The 17065-nt window shown below is 35.8% G+C and overlaps 1 protein-coding gene across 1 annotated transcript; it reads right to left on the reverse strand.

Moving 5' to 3' along the window:
• Positions 1-3091: 3091 nt before the first annotated feature.
• On the reverse strand, positions 3092-3982 carry LOC137712057 (protein MIZU-KUSSEI 1-like). Its single transcript, XM_068451205.1, has one exon. It carries the CDS (start codon positions 3929-3931, stop codon positions 3092-3094), a length of 840 nt encoding a protein of 279 aa, XP_068307306.1. The 5' UTR covers positions 3932-3982.
• Positions 3983-17065: the final 13083 nt, after the last annotated feature.

Consider the following 17065-nt stretch of genomic DNA (forward strand, 5'->3'; position numbering starts at 1 on the left):
AAACAGTCTACTATGTCAACTAAACAAACGCTTTTTACAACCCAGATGATGGAATTGTGTAAAGTGGGGCACAAATGAAGAACACAAAGGATAAAGTGGGATATAATATGGTATATGGAGTACTGATAATTTTGTGTTGTGCTTCTACTCCGTATTTTCATTTTCTAATCACAAAGCGCTCTTTCAATTTAACTCTTGTATTAGATGTGGGGTTATACACATAAACACACGAAAGTAATTTTATTTACTTGAAAATAGCGTTGTACACATGCATGAAGTACAAATCCATAAACAAATGAGAGTAAATTATACTTGATAATCCCACATATAGAGATGCACTACATTAATCTTAGGTCTGGATTAATCATCCCGTGGTACTTCATTTGATCTAATTCTCATTGATTTTGATTGGTAAGTCTAGCTTATGTTGTAGTTGATTACTCTTGGTGAGAGGAGAAACAAATGACGTGTCATATTGTCATCTTTTGATTTTTTTTTGGCGTGACACTTCTTCTTCATTGGTGTGTTCGGTTTGAAAAGATACACATATTCTATTCGAGGAGAAATTTTTAATTGTGACGGGAAAATAAGTGGTACACAATGTGTTTTAATAGAAGTGGTGGGAAATTTTATTTGTTAAGTTATTAACTTTTTAGCACACATATCACACTATTTGTATGGTGATACATAGTGTACCACCCCGTGTATCGGTCACATTAAAAAATATCTCCTATTGGAGAGACTTTTTTTAACTAATCAATGGTGCAATTAATTAGTTTGATCATTAGTTTCATTTGTAGAAATTAGCGGAATTAATAAATCAATTTATCTTTTATGCCAAAACTTAATTTTCTGAAATTTTCTGAAATTGTCAACTTTGTTTCTCATATGTGGACAGCCACCACTAATTGTAGGGACGTACAATAGTGGAGTGCACCTTGAAAATCTGATTTTGTTAGAGTCTAATTTAGTTAGAAATGCGATTGTGTAAATCCTATCGAGATTTTGTAGAATCTTTTAGATAGTTTTCTTATTGTAATGTAAGTCTAATTTAGTTGACTTCTAAGTCGCTAGTGCCGGATGCTCTTTTTTCTTTCGACTGGGTTGAAATTTTCGGCAAGATTTTTATCGAGACCCATTATGCACCATATTCCCAAGTTGTACGGTTTTCTAATCATCAATAAATATCGTAATTTTTCTAAAAAAAATTGGTGAGGAATTTACATTCCTACTATTATAAATAAAGGCACAATGGGATGATAAATCAAATATCAGAATTCACCAAATCTCTCTCTGCACCTCTGACACCCCTCTCCTTCTCTCTATAACTCTTCAGTTAAATAGGCATACAACACCTTATCAGAAAGCTCTTGTCGTTGTGGTAGAGAGAGTTTGTCCATCTTATCAGAGTAATATTACGTTTCAATCATACTTATTATGATTAACCTTTTATTTATTGAATTGACCCGTATGCTATTAATTCAATTATTCATTCTTTCAATGGCTATGTTGAATGTAGTACAACACATTTGAAGTGATATCTCGACTTTTGGAGAAGAATCTTCTACAACTAGGATTCAAAGACTTTATTTCGTTTTCAACTAATCAGGTTCTTCTAAAATATAGACTTGATTTTTTTTATCAGGCCCTGTTTACAATAAAAAACATTCCTAATGATGCATGAACCTAACCTATTATTTTATATTCCATCAACTGTAGGTTCATGCATCATGGTGAATGTCTATGTTATAGAAGAACGTAATTGGCTGAAAATGAAATAAAGTCTTTGAATGCTAGTTGTAGGGAAATTCAAAATTTCATCTCCAATGCATTGTATCAGGTTCAACGTAAAAAGAGAAAATTGAATCAATAGTAAGTATATTGATTCAATAAAATAAATTTTTATTCATAATAATAATGATTGAAAAGTAATACTCCCATGATTGAAGATGAACAAACTCTCTTTAGCGTAGCGTCAAAAGCGTGCTGATAACGTGTTGTAGGCCTCTTTAACTGAAGAATTATAGAGAAGGTGTGGCAAAGAGTAGAGAAAAGAGAGAATTGGTGAACTCTGCGATTTGTGTTATCTCACCCAATTGTACTTTTATTTATAGTAATAAGAAAGGTAAATTCCTTATATTTTAGATATTACAACTGGAATAGGACACTATCTAAAATATATGTAAAATCCCATAATAATTTACTAAGATTTACACAATCAAAATCCTAACTAAATTAGGACTGCATTAAAATACACTTGAATCTGAGTATCACTTTAATGAAGAAGTTGAAGTTTCACGTTAAAATCAATTAATAATATAAAGAGTAATCTAATTATATATATATATATATATATGTAAGATTTATACTTTTATACTCAACAATTACAACCCCAAATTTCACTAAATTGTTCTGCAAATAAAATAGTTTAGCGTGATCACCGACCACGGTTTCCGAGTCCAACACCATTCTCCTTCCTCAAGAACATTTCCCCCCTCTTAATTTTCAAATTTAGTATTGGAAGTGCAAAACGAGAAGCGTGCCAATTAGTCATGCAATACTTTGTTAATTAAACAATTAGTCATGCAACACTTTGTTCATTTTCATACGAAACCTACATACACGCACGCACAAAACCCACAGAAGGATACAAACATAAAAGATCCATCTCTTTTTTTTTTTTTTTTTTTTTTGGTCTGATCCCAATTAACAGCTCCGACCAGAGAGAAAATTAGCTACCCACCACCACCTTTTTCTAATGCATAATATCATGTGAATGATATCAAGTCCAGTGTATGTACACATACCAACTGTATATATATCAAGATGTATGTATACATACCAACTGTATATATATCAAGATAATTAATAAGATACAAAATCACATGTTCTTACATTTTTAAAGCTGTAATATCACATAAACCGATAAAAGTAGTCACTAAGCTAGCATTCACTTTGCAAGTTGCGATTAAATCCCCTAAAAACAATATATTTCTGACCACCAACAATTTAATTTCTTTTCCTTAAAACAATATATTTCTGTAGTGTTCACCAATAATTTAATTTCTTTTCCGTTTATTTTTCTTCACACTCATATTCTGAGTAAAAAGATACTGAGTTCAGGACCTCCATTACCCTCAGGGTTCAACATGTAAAAGGCCTCCGAGTCACGGCTTCCCACAACTCGTTCAAACCTAGCTCTCATATAAAGCAACTCACCTTCAGACGCGCCACCCTTTTTTCCGTCGTCCAACACCGGAATCACGCCGGCTCCGACCGAAACACTCCGAACAGTGCTCAGCACGTGCCAGTCTGACTCTCCGCACGTGCGAGTCGCCGCATACCCACACTTCCTCCCATTACAATACATAGTCCATGAAGGCTCCTGAAACAGCTTCCGGCCATTCATACCTGCACGGCCGGAACTCTGTTGCTTTTCAGACTCGAGAGCAATGCGCACGAGCCCCGAAGACATCTCTTTAACGAGTGAAGACGTTGACATGGCTAGCTCGAGAAGCAAGACAGGATCCGACTGGGTGTCCAGCTGAACGGCGAAGCTGACGTGACCACGGCGGTTTCCAAAGAGCGTGCCGGTGACTTTTCGGCCTAGGGAGGGGGTGACGGAGAGGTTGGAGGGGAGGGCGAGCCACTTGCATGTCGGGATAATGGTGGGGAAGGAGAGGAATCTGAGGAAAGAGCGGAGGAGGGAGGTGATCTTTGTTTGGGTTTTGGATATGTGGTGGAAGGAGACTGGAGAGTGGTGTTTCGGAATCAAAAGGTTGTTGGGGACGTCGTCGATTTGAAGATGGTTAAGTGGGAGAGTTGATGGTGAAGATCTGAAGTGGTTGGATGGGATGATCTTTCTTGAAGTGCTTCTTGATATGGAAGTAGTACTGGTGCTTCTGTGGAGGCTGAGCTCTTGGTGTTTCATGGTGACTTAAAATTACAATTTGATATGATCAAAAATTGTCCGTAAGGTTTTGTAAGCTTGTACTTTCTAATTCTTTGAAGTATGAATACAAATTATGAATACAAATCGAAATGTACAAATATTTTTGAGAGATGAATTTCATTTAATCCTAATTTGCATAGAAAGAGTGAGAGGAATAGGGGGCGAGGGGAGCGCGCTGTTCTTTTGAGAGAGAGAATATTGGCCGACAAGTGATGATAGTGTTCGGAGGTGGCCAATATAAAGGGAGACGATGGAGGCTTGTGATGATGATCACATCCTAGACTTTTTTTTCAATAGTGTGTACCTCATGTGGACCTACAAACCACCACATTATATATGTTCATAGCCACACCACTTTCAGCTACCTGCTTTTTTATGAATAAAAAAATAATAATGTTAGAGATACTAAATTTAGAAATTAAATTTGCAAACTAAATGATGCGTTACCATAAGAATGAGCACGTTTATCAACGTTTAAGTAATAAACCAATTATCAAGTTTCATGTCCTTTAATTTTCAAAATTTAGTTTACAAATTTAATCTCTCTAGCATTACTCATAAAAAAAATAGAAAAAGAAAAAAAGTGATTTCTCAATTTTATATTTATCATTTTTCTTTGTTCATAATTAGTTGTAGCGACTGAAGGAAGTTGAACTTATGGAGCATCCCACCTCCAGGTTGAAGCAGTTGTTAGAATCAATTAATAGGTCTCCAAATCTTATGACTCCCATTGGAAGAGAACAACCGCCAGTATTTGAACATGAATAGAAGATAAGACATATTAAATGAGATTTTTTAATATTCTTAAATAATTAAGTCTTCAAAAGAGATTAGTCGTCTTTTGTTTTCTTTTCGTTGGTTTCATTTTATATATTGATGGGTCCTTTCCTTTCTGTCGTGTCAATGAATACTATTCTTTTTTCAATTTTTTTTTTTTTTTTTTTTTGAACACCATTCGTTTTTCAATTTATAATCGATTTATAACAAGCCTTTCGTTTTTTTTATAGAAAGCAACTAAAAGAAGTTTGATCTTCACCTTAAACTCATTTAACATTAATGTCACAATAGAAGGAAGTCTAACATTTTATAAGCAAATACAAGATTCTTAACTTTTTATGTGGAACAACACTATAGATCCTAAAAACAACCCAAATTTAATACTGAATTTGAGTGCTGTCTACGATCTTTTCTTGGTTGAATTCGATGATTTCATGGTCATCACATATATTATATTTCATGATTTTATGCTTATATGTTTACTGATTAAATTAAAAGGAAAACTAATGAAAAGTACTTGAAAATTTTGTGTCACATCCTGGCCCGGGAGGGGGGGACCACTTCCAAAGCCCGCTCCACCACCGTATCACGATAGTGTCCGCTTTGGGCCCCGACCACGCCCTCACGGTTTTGTTTTTGGGAACTTACACAAGAACTTCCCAATGGATCACCCATCATGGGATTGCTCTAGCCCCATTCTCGCTTAACTTCGGAGTTCCTACGGAACCCGAAACCAGTGAGCTCCCAAAAGGCTTCATGTTAGGTAGGGATGAGAATATACATATAAGGATCACTCCACTGGGCGATGTGGGATGTCACAATCCACCCCCCTTAGAGGCCAGACATCCTCATCGGCACACCACAACCAGGGTTAGGCTCTGATACCAAATTGTCACATCCCCGCCTGGGACGGATCACTTCACGGGCCCGCTCCACCACCGTAGCACGATATTGTCCGCTTTGGGCTTACCATTCCTTCACGGTTTTGTTTTTGGGAACTCACGAGCAACATCCCATGATGGGTGACCCACTGGAAAGTTGCTAGTGAGTTCCCAAAAATAAAACCGTGAGGGAATGGTAAGCCCAAATCGGACAATATCGTGCTACGGTGGTGGAGCGGGCCCGGGAAGTGATCCGCCCCAGGCCGGGATGTGACACTTTGAGTTTTAACGATAATGACAAAATAAAGGGTAAAGTGAATAATACCATGATTGACTTTTTAGTGTAAAAATATGATTTTTCGTTAAAATGATACCATGGGCTTTTCGTTAAAACTCCCTAAATTAAAATCATGAAGATTAAGTGAGTTGAAAAAGTACTATCGCATTGAAAGGTTCTATATCTTCATCTTTTCTCAAGGCATTTCTTTAGACAAAGATTTTTTTTTTCCCTTTTCGGATGGTAAATATTTCTTAGAACATGGAGTGTGAATCAAATCTATGCTTAAATTGAAATTGGTTAAGATATGAGTTTCTTAAATTAGAAATAAAAAGTGGTCAAGTGAGGAAACATTTTTCTAAACTTATCTAAACTCGAATGCATATATGCTCATGGAACCCACTAATTCGTTTATTTCTTTTAATTAAGCGGTAGTGGCCCAAGTTCATGGCACAGTCCTTAAACCCCAGAAGTTTATTATGCATTTGTCTCGTTTAGTATAGATCACTTTTAATTTTGAGAGGATTAGACATGAATGAAATTTCTTTCTTCTAATCTTATTATTTTTGGCATGTGATTCAATATCTTAGCGGATAGATGTGGTAGGTTTCTACTCATACGTCTTGGTTCGAAATTCTCTCATTTCCTATATTATTATAATAATTGCAAACCCTTCCTCTCCCCTTAAAATAATAAATTTAAAAAAAAAAATCCACCATTTGGGAAGGGATTGAAATGAATAAGTTTTCTTCAAGTTGGACACAATATTTTCATCTTTTTTCTTTAACAATGTCTTACTCATTCCAATCTATTCTTCTACACCAAACAAAACCTTATTTTAAAATATAAGTAGGAAAAATTATACTTTGAAGAGTAGTGCGAGCAATATGAATTTTTTTAGGGTACTTATAACGTGTCAATTTTCTAAATGGTGTCGACATTTTGGAGAAGGGCTTATAAGCCTTGTATGATATCTGGTCAAAAGAAACTTCTCATATGTCATACAGAATATGTCTAAATCCAACGAACTTTCTTTCTTTGTATCATATCGTTTTTCAATCCTTTTTTAGTTTGTGTAACTAATTCTTAATCTCTTGATGATCAAATAGTGAAGATACTAACCCGTTGATATGTTTGCCCAAGTAGTGGAGAAGTAGAGGGTTCGTAGGTGAGAGTATATGTACAAGGAATCTCAACTATACAACTAATTAAAAGAAGATTCGTGTTGTAAAAAGCATTGGGGATGAAGGAGTCGACCAAAAACTGTGAAGAACATGGAGGTGTGGAGGTGATTCTACACTGTATTGAGTTATAGGCTGCAGGAGGCCGGTGGGTAGAGTATAATTACTGTTCTAAAGATTCCCGCTTAGCGCCGCTTAGGCTCTGTCTAGGCATTAGGCGGCTGGTCACCGTCCCAATTAGTCTCTAGGCGTTTGAAAATTAAGTAAGTGCGCCTCGACCCGCTTAGGGGTCCACCTAGCCCACCTAGTTTGCCTAAATTAACCCGTCTAGGTTGCGACTCTCATTTAGATAAAAAAAACTAATAAGTTTCATTTTGCATTTTATTTTGCCAATGAAATGTAAAACACTTGTTAAATACTTAGATGAACACTCATTATATGTTTGTTCCCTATGATTTCAATATGTTCTAATACTTTTTTTTTTTTTTTTTACTTCGGTCTTTAGTGCAAATGAAGAGTAGATTTGTCAATAACATTTTTACTAAACTACTCCGAACTCTGGTGCAAAGGAACAGGAACACTGTCCTAATTATTAAATGACAATAGAAAAACTATTAACCTCCTTACACCACAAAAAAAATAAAAAAATAAAGACTTCTTAACCTAATAGTTCGATTTTGCACTCTCTTAATATCACTTGTGTTTAGAAAAGGTTTTATATTGATTCAATTTCAAAACAAGTTAGAGAACTATGTCAATTTTAGAAACCAACACATACAGAGAGGCATGAAAAGAGTATGGAAATGAGAGGGCAGATAATCCACCTCTGTCCCCATCAATTTGGAAGCCAGACAATACTTTATATAAAGTATCTCTCCCTCAATACATGCGGGGTTTTTAATTAATCATCATTACTACAATTAAATATATCAACCAATTAAAATAGGGAATTTTAACGAAAAGTTTCTGGTACTATTCATTTTAACGAAAAATCATATTTTTACATTAAAAGTCAATCCTAGTACTATTCACTTTACCCTTTTTATTTTGTCCTCATCGTTAAGACTCAAAATTTTCAATTCCATTTCATTAGTTTTCTTATTAAAATAAGTATGACAGTTCCAAATTAGCAATGGTTGCCCCATGAATCATGTCCTATACATTGGTGGCCTAACAATTTTTTTGAGAGTCAGAAGTTCGTCACAAAGTATTCATTGTGTACAGAATCAGCGTCATTACGTTCATAGCATACATCAACACAAACTAATTATGTATGTGTGAGATTTTTTTAACTTTTTTTTTTAAATGAGGTATTGCAAGAATCACGATTCCACAGAAGGCAAGTGGAGGAATTTCACTTAAGACATGAATTCACAAGCCTAGAAGTCAGTGGCCTTGGGTTTATTGTTGTCTCAACCGAATTATAAACAGTCCTGAAAATGGAGAAAATTTTCATTGTGAGTATACGAGTGGTACACTATATGTTATTAAATAAATAGGGAGAAGATTTATAATTGAAGTTGTTAATTTTTTAACAGAATTATCTCACTACTTGTATAGTAAAACGTTGTGTACAATTTTTCAACTAAAGTATCTCACTGCTTGTATAGTGACACATAATGTACCACTCCGTGTTCTGAACACTCTGAAAAATCTCCCATAGAAAGGAAAGGTAATGTCAAATTTTTTATATTATAATAAATTTCCATATATTCTAATGCAATTTAACTTAGAGAGGAAATTAGGTCTTTGCATCAATAAAAGCCTAAAAATCCAACTGTTTGAAAATGGGTTGGTTTTACCCATTTCTAATATGAGCTCGTTTTAAATCAAACCACCCTTGATCAGTTGATTGTGAATCGGATGCATCCTATGCCCAGGCCCCTTTTGCCTTTTTCCAACCTCAAGCCTCTAGGTCTAGTTCTATTTAATAGTGTTGTCCGTGAAGTGAAAGATGATGTAAGTTGCTATGAAAAATTGGGAAAATCCTATCTTCAATTCTGGAGAAATTTGCAGAAAACCAAAAAAACTCTAAAAAATTATTGCTCCTGATTTTTCATATCTCAAAAACCCTACCGCAAGAATATCATCCATGGCTCCTTATTCTGCTACAAGTGACCATCATCTTGTTAGCAAGTATGACAACCCATCATCTTATTCTATGTGGATGATTTGAATGTGGGTATCGTTGCTGAGATTCACTAGAAGACAATGGTGGAGCACTTGTCCAACTAAGGTAATGGAACCAATTTTGCGCACAATTGCGGATGGTTGTAATAAACATTGAAATCCTCCATGAACACGAGCAAGGGGTGAACGGGGATTGTTTGGGGTGGGTGTGAATTCATGATGGACTACCTACATATCTTTAGGAAAAAAAATATTCAAATCACGGGTGTGGTTTTAAAAAAGAAGATGTGATGTGTGCTACTTTGGACTACATTCTTAACGAGTAAGCCTATGGCGGGGCGTGTAGGAGAGATAAATCTCCATGATATGTGTGGATGGAAATTTCCACCGTCTTCTCCTTTGACGAAAATGCACCTACAAAATAATAACACCTAAGATTAAGGCCAAAAGCCTCACCCACCCATGATGAATTGGGGGGGCCTTTGGCCGAAGAATCTCCAATGACAAAGCTAGAATTATGAAAAAATGTGTTTAGGAGTTTGTGGGAAGCAAATGACTTAGCTTTTTAGTGCGATAATAAAGCTATTTATAGGGGAGTGGCCGGCATGGCTATTTGGTTGTAGTTGGAATATGCGTCCAAGAAACTAAGCAGCTAGTTCCTGGAAATTGAATCTACTAGTAAATCGATTCGGGGAACTGGATAAGGATCCTTCAGGCATGCTTTGTTGAGGTCGATGTAGTCCACGCAAACTCTTCATTTGCCCATCTCTTTCTTCATTACTTGTATGACGTTGGCAAGCCATGCTGAGTGTGCTACCTTTTCTATGAACTCGGCCTTCAGTAGCTTGTTGATTTCCGCTTCAATGATTGCCACTCGTTCGGGTGCGAAATGTCTTCTTTTTTGGATCATTGGTTTAGCAACGGGATCGATATGCAGCTTGTGGCAAGCTATCTTAGGGTCGATGTCGGGCATGTCGAAAGGTGAACATGCAAAGATGTCACGATTTTCCCTAAGGAAAGCTGTGAGTTCCTTTTTTTCCTTCGGGCTCAGATGTGAGCCGATTCTAGTAGTCTTCTCTAGCTGTTACGGATAAAAATAATGTGTTCGACGTCCTCTTCGAGTTTCCATCACATCTCGTCTACTATCGCATTGATTTAGACACCATATTCTTGATTCGTCTGCTGTAATTGCTATTTGGTAGCTTCATCGTCCCTTTGGACCTTGGTAGCCTCTACGGGGGGTAAGGGTTTTCTTTTTTTACTCTTTCAGTACTTGCACAGTACATCTGTGAAATTGGATTTTTTGATACTTGACGGAGGTTATGGCATCCAGCTTTATCAGCCAAGGTCGCCCTAGAATCTCATTGTAGGGAGACGGATCGCTTACTATTGTGAACATCTACTTTGAGATAATTGGCGGTGTTCTCACGTCAAGTGTAATATTGCTGATGGTAGTCGAGTTGTGTCCGTTGAATCCGGTGAGTACCTCATCTCGGTTTATGATTGTGCTTTACAGGCCCATCTTCTAAGTTAATGAGAGCTAAAGTAGGTTAACTGCACTAATGAGAGCTAAAGTAGCTAAAGTGTAATGTCTTGATCTGTTGAATCTGAAGTCCATACACTTGGCCTTTGCTTTCTTTTGTTCTTGTGTTGATTCTCGTCCTCCTTCTTTTGCGCTACTGCCGATTCTTTTCGAGGCTACTTGGGTGCCTTGTCTGGTCACTAAGCCTAGTACCAAATTGCAGCTTATCTACCAGAACGAATAAGTCTGCTAGAGTTAAATCTTCTTGTAGACATGTAAATTTTGTTGCATACAAATGATGCATTACAAAGCTCCACGTGGCATATGACTCATCATAAATGGACAACATGTGGCACAAATCAAGCAAAATAAGCTTAAAACTTCCCCAAAATTTGGCAAAATGGGGGAAATATCCCTTAAAATCGGCAAGGGGTCCAAATTGCTCCCAAAAATGAAAAGAAAGCTAAAGCATCTTCACAAAACAAGCAAAAATTGAATATTGCTCCCAAAATAAGCAACAAACCTATAGATTTCGACCAAAACAAGGGAAAGTGGCTAAAATTAAGACATAAAACATGCCTAAATTCTCCTATGAATGAATCAAGACACAAATTAAGGCCAAATCCATTCAAAGGCATGACTTTGAGAAGTTTATAAATACAAGGTCCCAAGACACACAAAAGGGTTGACAATTTCTACATTCAAGGCCGAAATTCTCACATTGAGAAGAACATCTGCCAAATCTTTGAAGATTAATACGCTGCCAAAACTCTTTTCGAATAACACATAACCAAAGCGGAAGAACTCCCTTGAAGAATCAACAAGCACTTGTGTTGATTCCTTCAAGACTTTGTTGCAAGCTTAAAACTTGTAACAACGTTCAATTCAACATCAAGTCGCCAAAACCCTTGAACAAAATCCTACATTAACACTACCTTTGCCGCAGCCCTAAACTTGAGGTGAAGACTATCCACGCGTTGTTTCAAGTTCAAAACTTGAAGCAATTGCTCAAGTCATCGCGACCCTTAGATCAACAACCTACGCATCTACATCAAATTTGAAAACTGAATCAGAGGAAAATTGTAAACAGAGATTGTAACCCTACAAATTTATTAATACAAATCTACTTTGTACACGTGTTCTCATTTCATTCGTTACATAATTTTCATGTTTACAAATTTAGCATGCTCGGTGAGACCTCTCTGCCTCTCATCTCTATCTTAAAATCCACAAGAAACACACATGGCATCAAGAAAAGATCAAGCCGTTCCCGCAAGCAATGAGAAGAATAAAAACATCTTTGTTGCATGTGGTGGCACTTTGGGCGTCACAACTCGAAGCAAGGTAAGAGCTCTTTCTACCGTGTCTTCCACCCTTACATCAACTTTGCTGGAGAAGCAAGAGTACCCGAGGCACGAGCCCGTGATCACCTTGGCCTTGCTAAGGGTGCCAAGGGAAAAAAAGCCTGATGAGGTACTCCGAGTCGTTGACTTCCGATGCTAACTCAAGCAGTAGCTTGTATCTCGTAGCCATGCAAGTCATGACTACTGGTGCGACTTCAATCAGATAGCCACAAATGAGTGAAGCAATCACAAGGTTGACAAGGACCATGGAGGAAAAAGATTTGCAGATTGCTACACTCGTCAATCGTCTAGAAGCGTAGCATGACGAGAAAGCTGACCCGAAAGTTAATCCACCAAAGAAGGAAACTGACGAATATGATGAGCCTCTGATGGACAAAGCTGAGGAGAAGCTAAACGTGGACCGAGCTGCGATGCTCATGGGATCTCTCTCTATCCAATAGCTACAAGAAATGATCACAAGCACGATCAAGGTGCAATATGAAGGAAGCTCGCATGATTCCGTGCTGTACTCAAAGCCATAATCTAAAAAGATTGACGCCTTGAGGATGCCAAGGGCTTATCAGCCACCCAAATTCATGCAATTCGATGGAAAAGGCAATCCTAAACAACATATTGCCCATTTCATTGATACCTGCAACAATGCTGGGACGGAGGAAGACTACCTCGTCAAGCAGTTCGTGCACTCGCTAAGAGGTAATGCCTTTGACTGGTACACCAACCTCGAGTCCGAGTTCATTAAGTCTGGATTGCAAAGATCAGCTTTCTGAAACCTCTGCCATTGAGATGTGTGTTCAAGGCAAGCATTTAGGGCTACATTACATCCTTCAAGGCATAAAACCAATAACTTTTGAAGAATTGGCAACTCGATCCCATGACATTGAGTTGAGTATTGCGAATCATGAGAAGAAAGAGCCGATCACCGACCTTAAAAAAGATAAGGTGTTCACTCCAAAGGTAGACAAGACTGGGAAAAAGCCCGCCAATGAAGCTTTTGTTGTCCATATTACCCCCATCAAGATCTCCGCCACGCCTGTTAAGATCTCCTCCAAAAGTAAAACAAAGGAAATGAAAGGTAAGCCTTCAATTTACTTATGATATTATGCATGCAGGTTTGAATTATTAGTCACCGGTTGAAACTATCTAATTGTCTTAATGCTTAGCTACCATTAGGATTTAAAAAAAAATAATTTGATGCAATTTTGATCGGAGGTTGGTCCCTGAAATTGACAAAAGCTTCTTGTGATTAATATGTGCAAGTTCACTTAGGATGACTACCACGTCTTAAGGGTTGTATGGTTTTTCAAAAGGTTTAAAAAAATTAATGAGTCATGCATGTTTAGATTTGATCTGAATACCACAGACGGATTACATGTTTGATATACGCTCTATGTTAGGGGTCCAAGTAGGCATATATTAGAAAAACTAACCTTCAAATATGCATGTGTAATTCATAAGTAATTGGAAGAACTACATAGGATTGTTAAGGTGACGGCTGAACCCTAAACTTTTACAACTTAATTTTTAAAAACTGTTTTCTTTTAGTTTATTTTATTGTGTCACTTTATTTAATTATTTTCTATTAAATTCGTTTTTATTATTTGAAATCACAAAATCACCTTTTTGCAAAACTTTGTTTTAAGTAATTAATTAAGATTTGATTTGACATAAATTATTCATTCAATCTCTATGGAGAACGAACTTGCTAGAGCTGCTATACTATGATTACCTTGTACTTTTGCAAGTATTTAAAGTGTTTTTATCCCTATTTTTGCAAGTGGTAAAAATCCTATCACTCACAACACATGGTGCTCAGACGATTAGAGTCGGGATGCGAGGATAGTCTAAGAATCAGGTTATTTTGACCCGCTATATAGTCTGGATTGGAGTAAGCTGCTCTGATGAGCTACCTAGTTTGGACATATTGTTGTTAAGGCTTGTGGCTTTACCGTAGCAAAAGAAAATTAGTTACGAACAATCATAAACAAAAATATTATTAAAAATATAGATAGAAAACACTTTGAAAATAAACTTGAATCATCAAAAACTCCAAAGCAATGTGTTCTTCCCAATTCCCATTTTCCTTTTTCCAACTCCAAGCCCTCTAGGTCTAGTTCTTATATCTTATCTTTGTCGTACGTTAAGTGAGAGATGATGAAAGCTATTATGAAAATTGGGAGAACCCTTGTTGCGTGGAAATTTACAGTAGACAAAAACTTTTCAAGAATTATTGTTTCTAATTTTCCATATCTCAAAAACCCTACACAAAGATTATCATCATTGGATGTGTATTCTACTACAACTGATTATCATCTTGTTGCCAAGTAGGACAACCCTTGCCTTGATTTGTATTTCAAGGTAGAACTAGGGGATCAGGCATCCCATACATATCTAAAGCAAATTTCTCTCCGTAGCCTAGTCCCACTATCCCTCCGTCAAGCTCATCTACAATCTAGCAAACTGCATACATGGAAAGCACATGAAGACTTGTTCCACGCGACCTTGTTATGGGTTCACAATCACCCCAAAACCCTAGCCTCCAACGTTGATGCTATCATCGGCGACCATCGTTTTGCAGTTGGTGTTTTTTGTTGAGATTCTGCAACTTATTTTTTAAGTAATGCTAAATACTGTTTTTTTTTTTTGGAGACTGGAGAGAGAGTGATAGTCAGCAACTTATTTTTTTTCTTTAAACTTTTATTTTCACTTGGACAACAAGGGCTCTTTCTTTCAAGAATATATGTATTATCTAAAATGGACTTTTTTTTTTTAGGAAAAAAAGATGGCTTTTTAGTCAAAATAGTCATTGAGATTTGTATAACTCCTCACTTTGATCCCTGAGATTTGAAATCGATAAAATTGGTCCATGAGTTTATCCACAATCAATCATTTTGGTCATTCCATTAAAAATCTCCATAAAATAAGGATAAAATGATAAAAATACCCTAAAATTTTGTCAAATCATTTTGGCCTATTATTTATTAAATTGAGGGTAATTTTGTCATTTTGATCCTTAATTAACATAATTTTTCACCGAATGATAGACCTAACATTCGTGTCGTGTTTTCTATGTTCATATTATTTTCATGACATACCTGATATCTTAACAAGTAGTATCGTGTAACACCCGTTAATGTAAACGGGTAATATGATCTGACCTGAAATCGATCCGTTAATATTATCAAGTAATATGACCTAACCCGTTACCCGTTAAAGTAATATATTTTAAATCAATAAATAATGAAAATGAAAAACATAATTTGACCTAAAAAATGGAAATCATAATACTAAATTAGTATATGCATATCGCATTGTCACATAAATATTACTTTAAAACATAAAAAATAAAAATAAAAATAAAAAATATTTGTCTTTCAAGTATTACATACCCCAAAATAAGAGTTACTACAAAATATCAAATGTTCAAGGATATGCAAAATAAAGGGAGTCGCACTTCATGAGGGTTTCTATAGTTTTAAAAATTCAAACGACGATGTACCCATTCTCAAAGCGTGGAGGATGTGATCATGAGTGTTGGCATATTTCTTTACATTTTTTGCACTTTAATTTTTTTAATGTGTTTGGTATTTTTAAATTACTTGATATTTTTATTTTTAATGTGTTTTATAATTTTTTAATCTCACTCTCTTTGCCTATAGTATACTTTAAAAATATATAAACAAATAAAACTTTATTTTTTAAAATTTATATAGAATAATAATACAATAATACATATTTAATAGACAATATACACATATACACTATGACTATTGTATTTTATAGTAAGTTTTTTTTCTAGTTTGAAAAATTAAAATCATCAAAATAATTTTTTTTCTTAACATGTTGAAACAGGTTATACGCATGTCACCTGTGTAAACCTATTAAAGACCCGTTATTGACAGGTTCTTATGGTGTGACCCCGGTGACGATCTAATTAGTTATCGTGTTGACCCGAAACCCTTATTTTTGTGTTGTTTACGTGTTGTATGTAACAAGTCGTTCAAGAAATTACCAGGTTTACCGAATGACCAAAATGATTGATGGTGGACAATCTCAAGGGACCACTTCTATTGATTTCAAATCTCAAAGACCAAAGTACGGATAACTACCCAAATTTTTAGTGTGTTTCAAATTAGTCTCACCTTTAAAAATATTTCAAATAACTACCTAACGTTGAAAATTTAGGCATTTATTGCCTTAAACTACTTAGTAAGGAAAAATGAGACATTTGTTAGGTCACCAACGTTAACCGATGACTTAACCAACATTAAGTGACGATTTTCTAACAATAAATGGTCAGGTGGACAAATACTAAAGTTGGTATCTACTAATTGTCATTTTTGGATCTCTAATTCTTCAAATTGATTCTTTTCAACCAAGTTAAGTCATAAATTTGCTCAACTAAATTGCGTCAATTTGAAAATCAAAACTTTATAGATGACTTGAGAATAAAAACCCCTTTAATAATGGGAAATTGCCAAAAAATGACCCATTTTCTTAATTTTAGGACTGAAATAGGACAAACCGAATATGCACAAAGTATGCACACTCCATGTACAACAATAGGACAGAAATATGATTTTTTTTTTCTATACCTTGAAATGACGTAATTGCCCTTCCATATAAATGGGTTACCTAGAAATTCCAACTCCCATTTCTCATTTTGTAGAGAAAGAAAATGACAGAGAGAGAAACATCCAATCCTCCTACACCCATAAATATCTTTCCAGGCTTCAATATTATTGAATATTGACCGAGTTGGGCACGCAACTTCTTTGTGTTGACGTTGGAAGCTAAGCACACGGGCGTCCTCCATGAAGGTCTCCAAGGAACAACTATGACTATCCCACCAGCACTCCTCCACAGTCTCATCTCTCTCTATATCCTATTATTTTTCATAGCCCTTGTCTTATTGATGCAATGGGTTATTTTTTAGAATTCTGAGTGTCACGACAAAGATCGGAGCTTTCAATTTTTTAATTTG

The sequence above is a fragment of the Pyrus communis genome, chromosome 13 (genome assembly GCF_963583255.1).
Source record: "Pyrus communis chromosome 13, drPyrComm1.1, whole genome shotgun sequence".
Taxonomy (NCBI): domain Eukaryota; kingdom Viridiplantae; phylum Streptophyta; class Magnoliopsida; order Rosales; family Rosaceae; genus Pyrus; species Pyrus communis.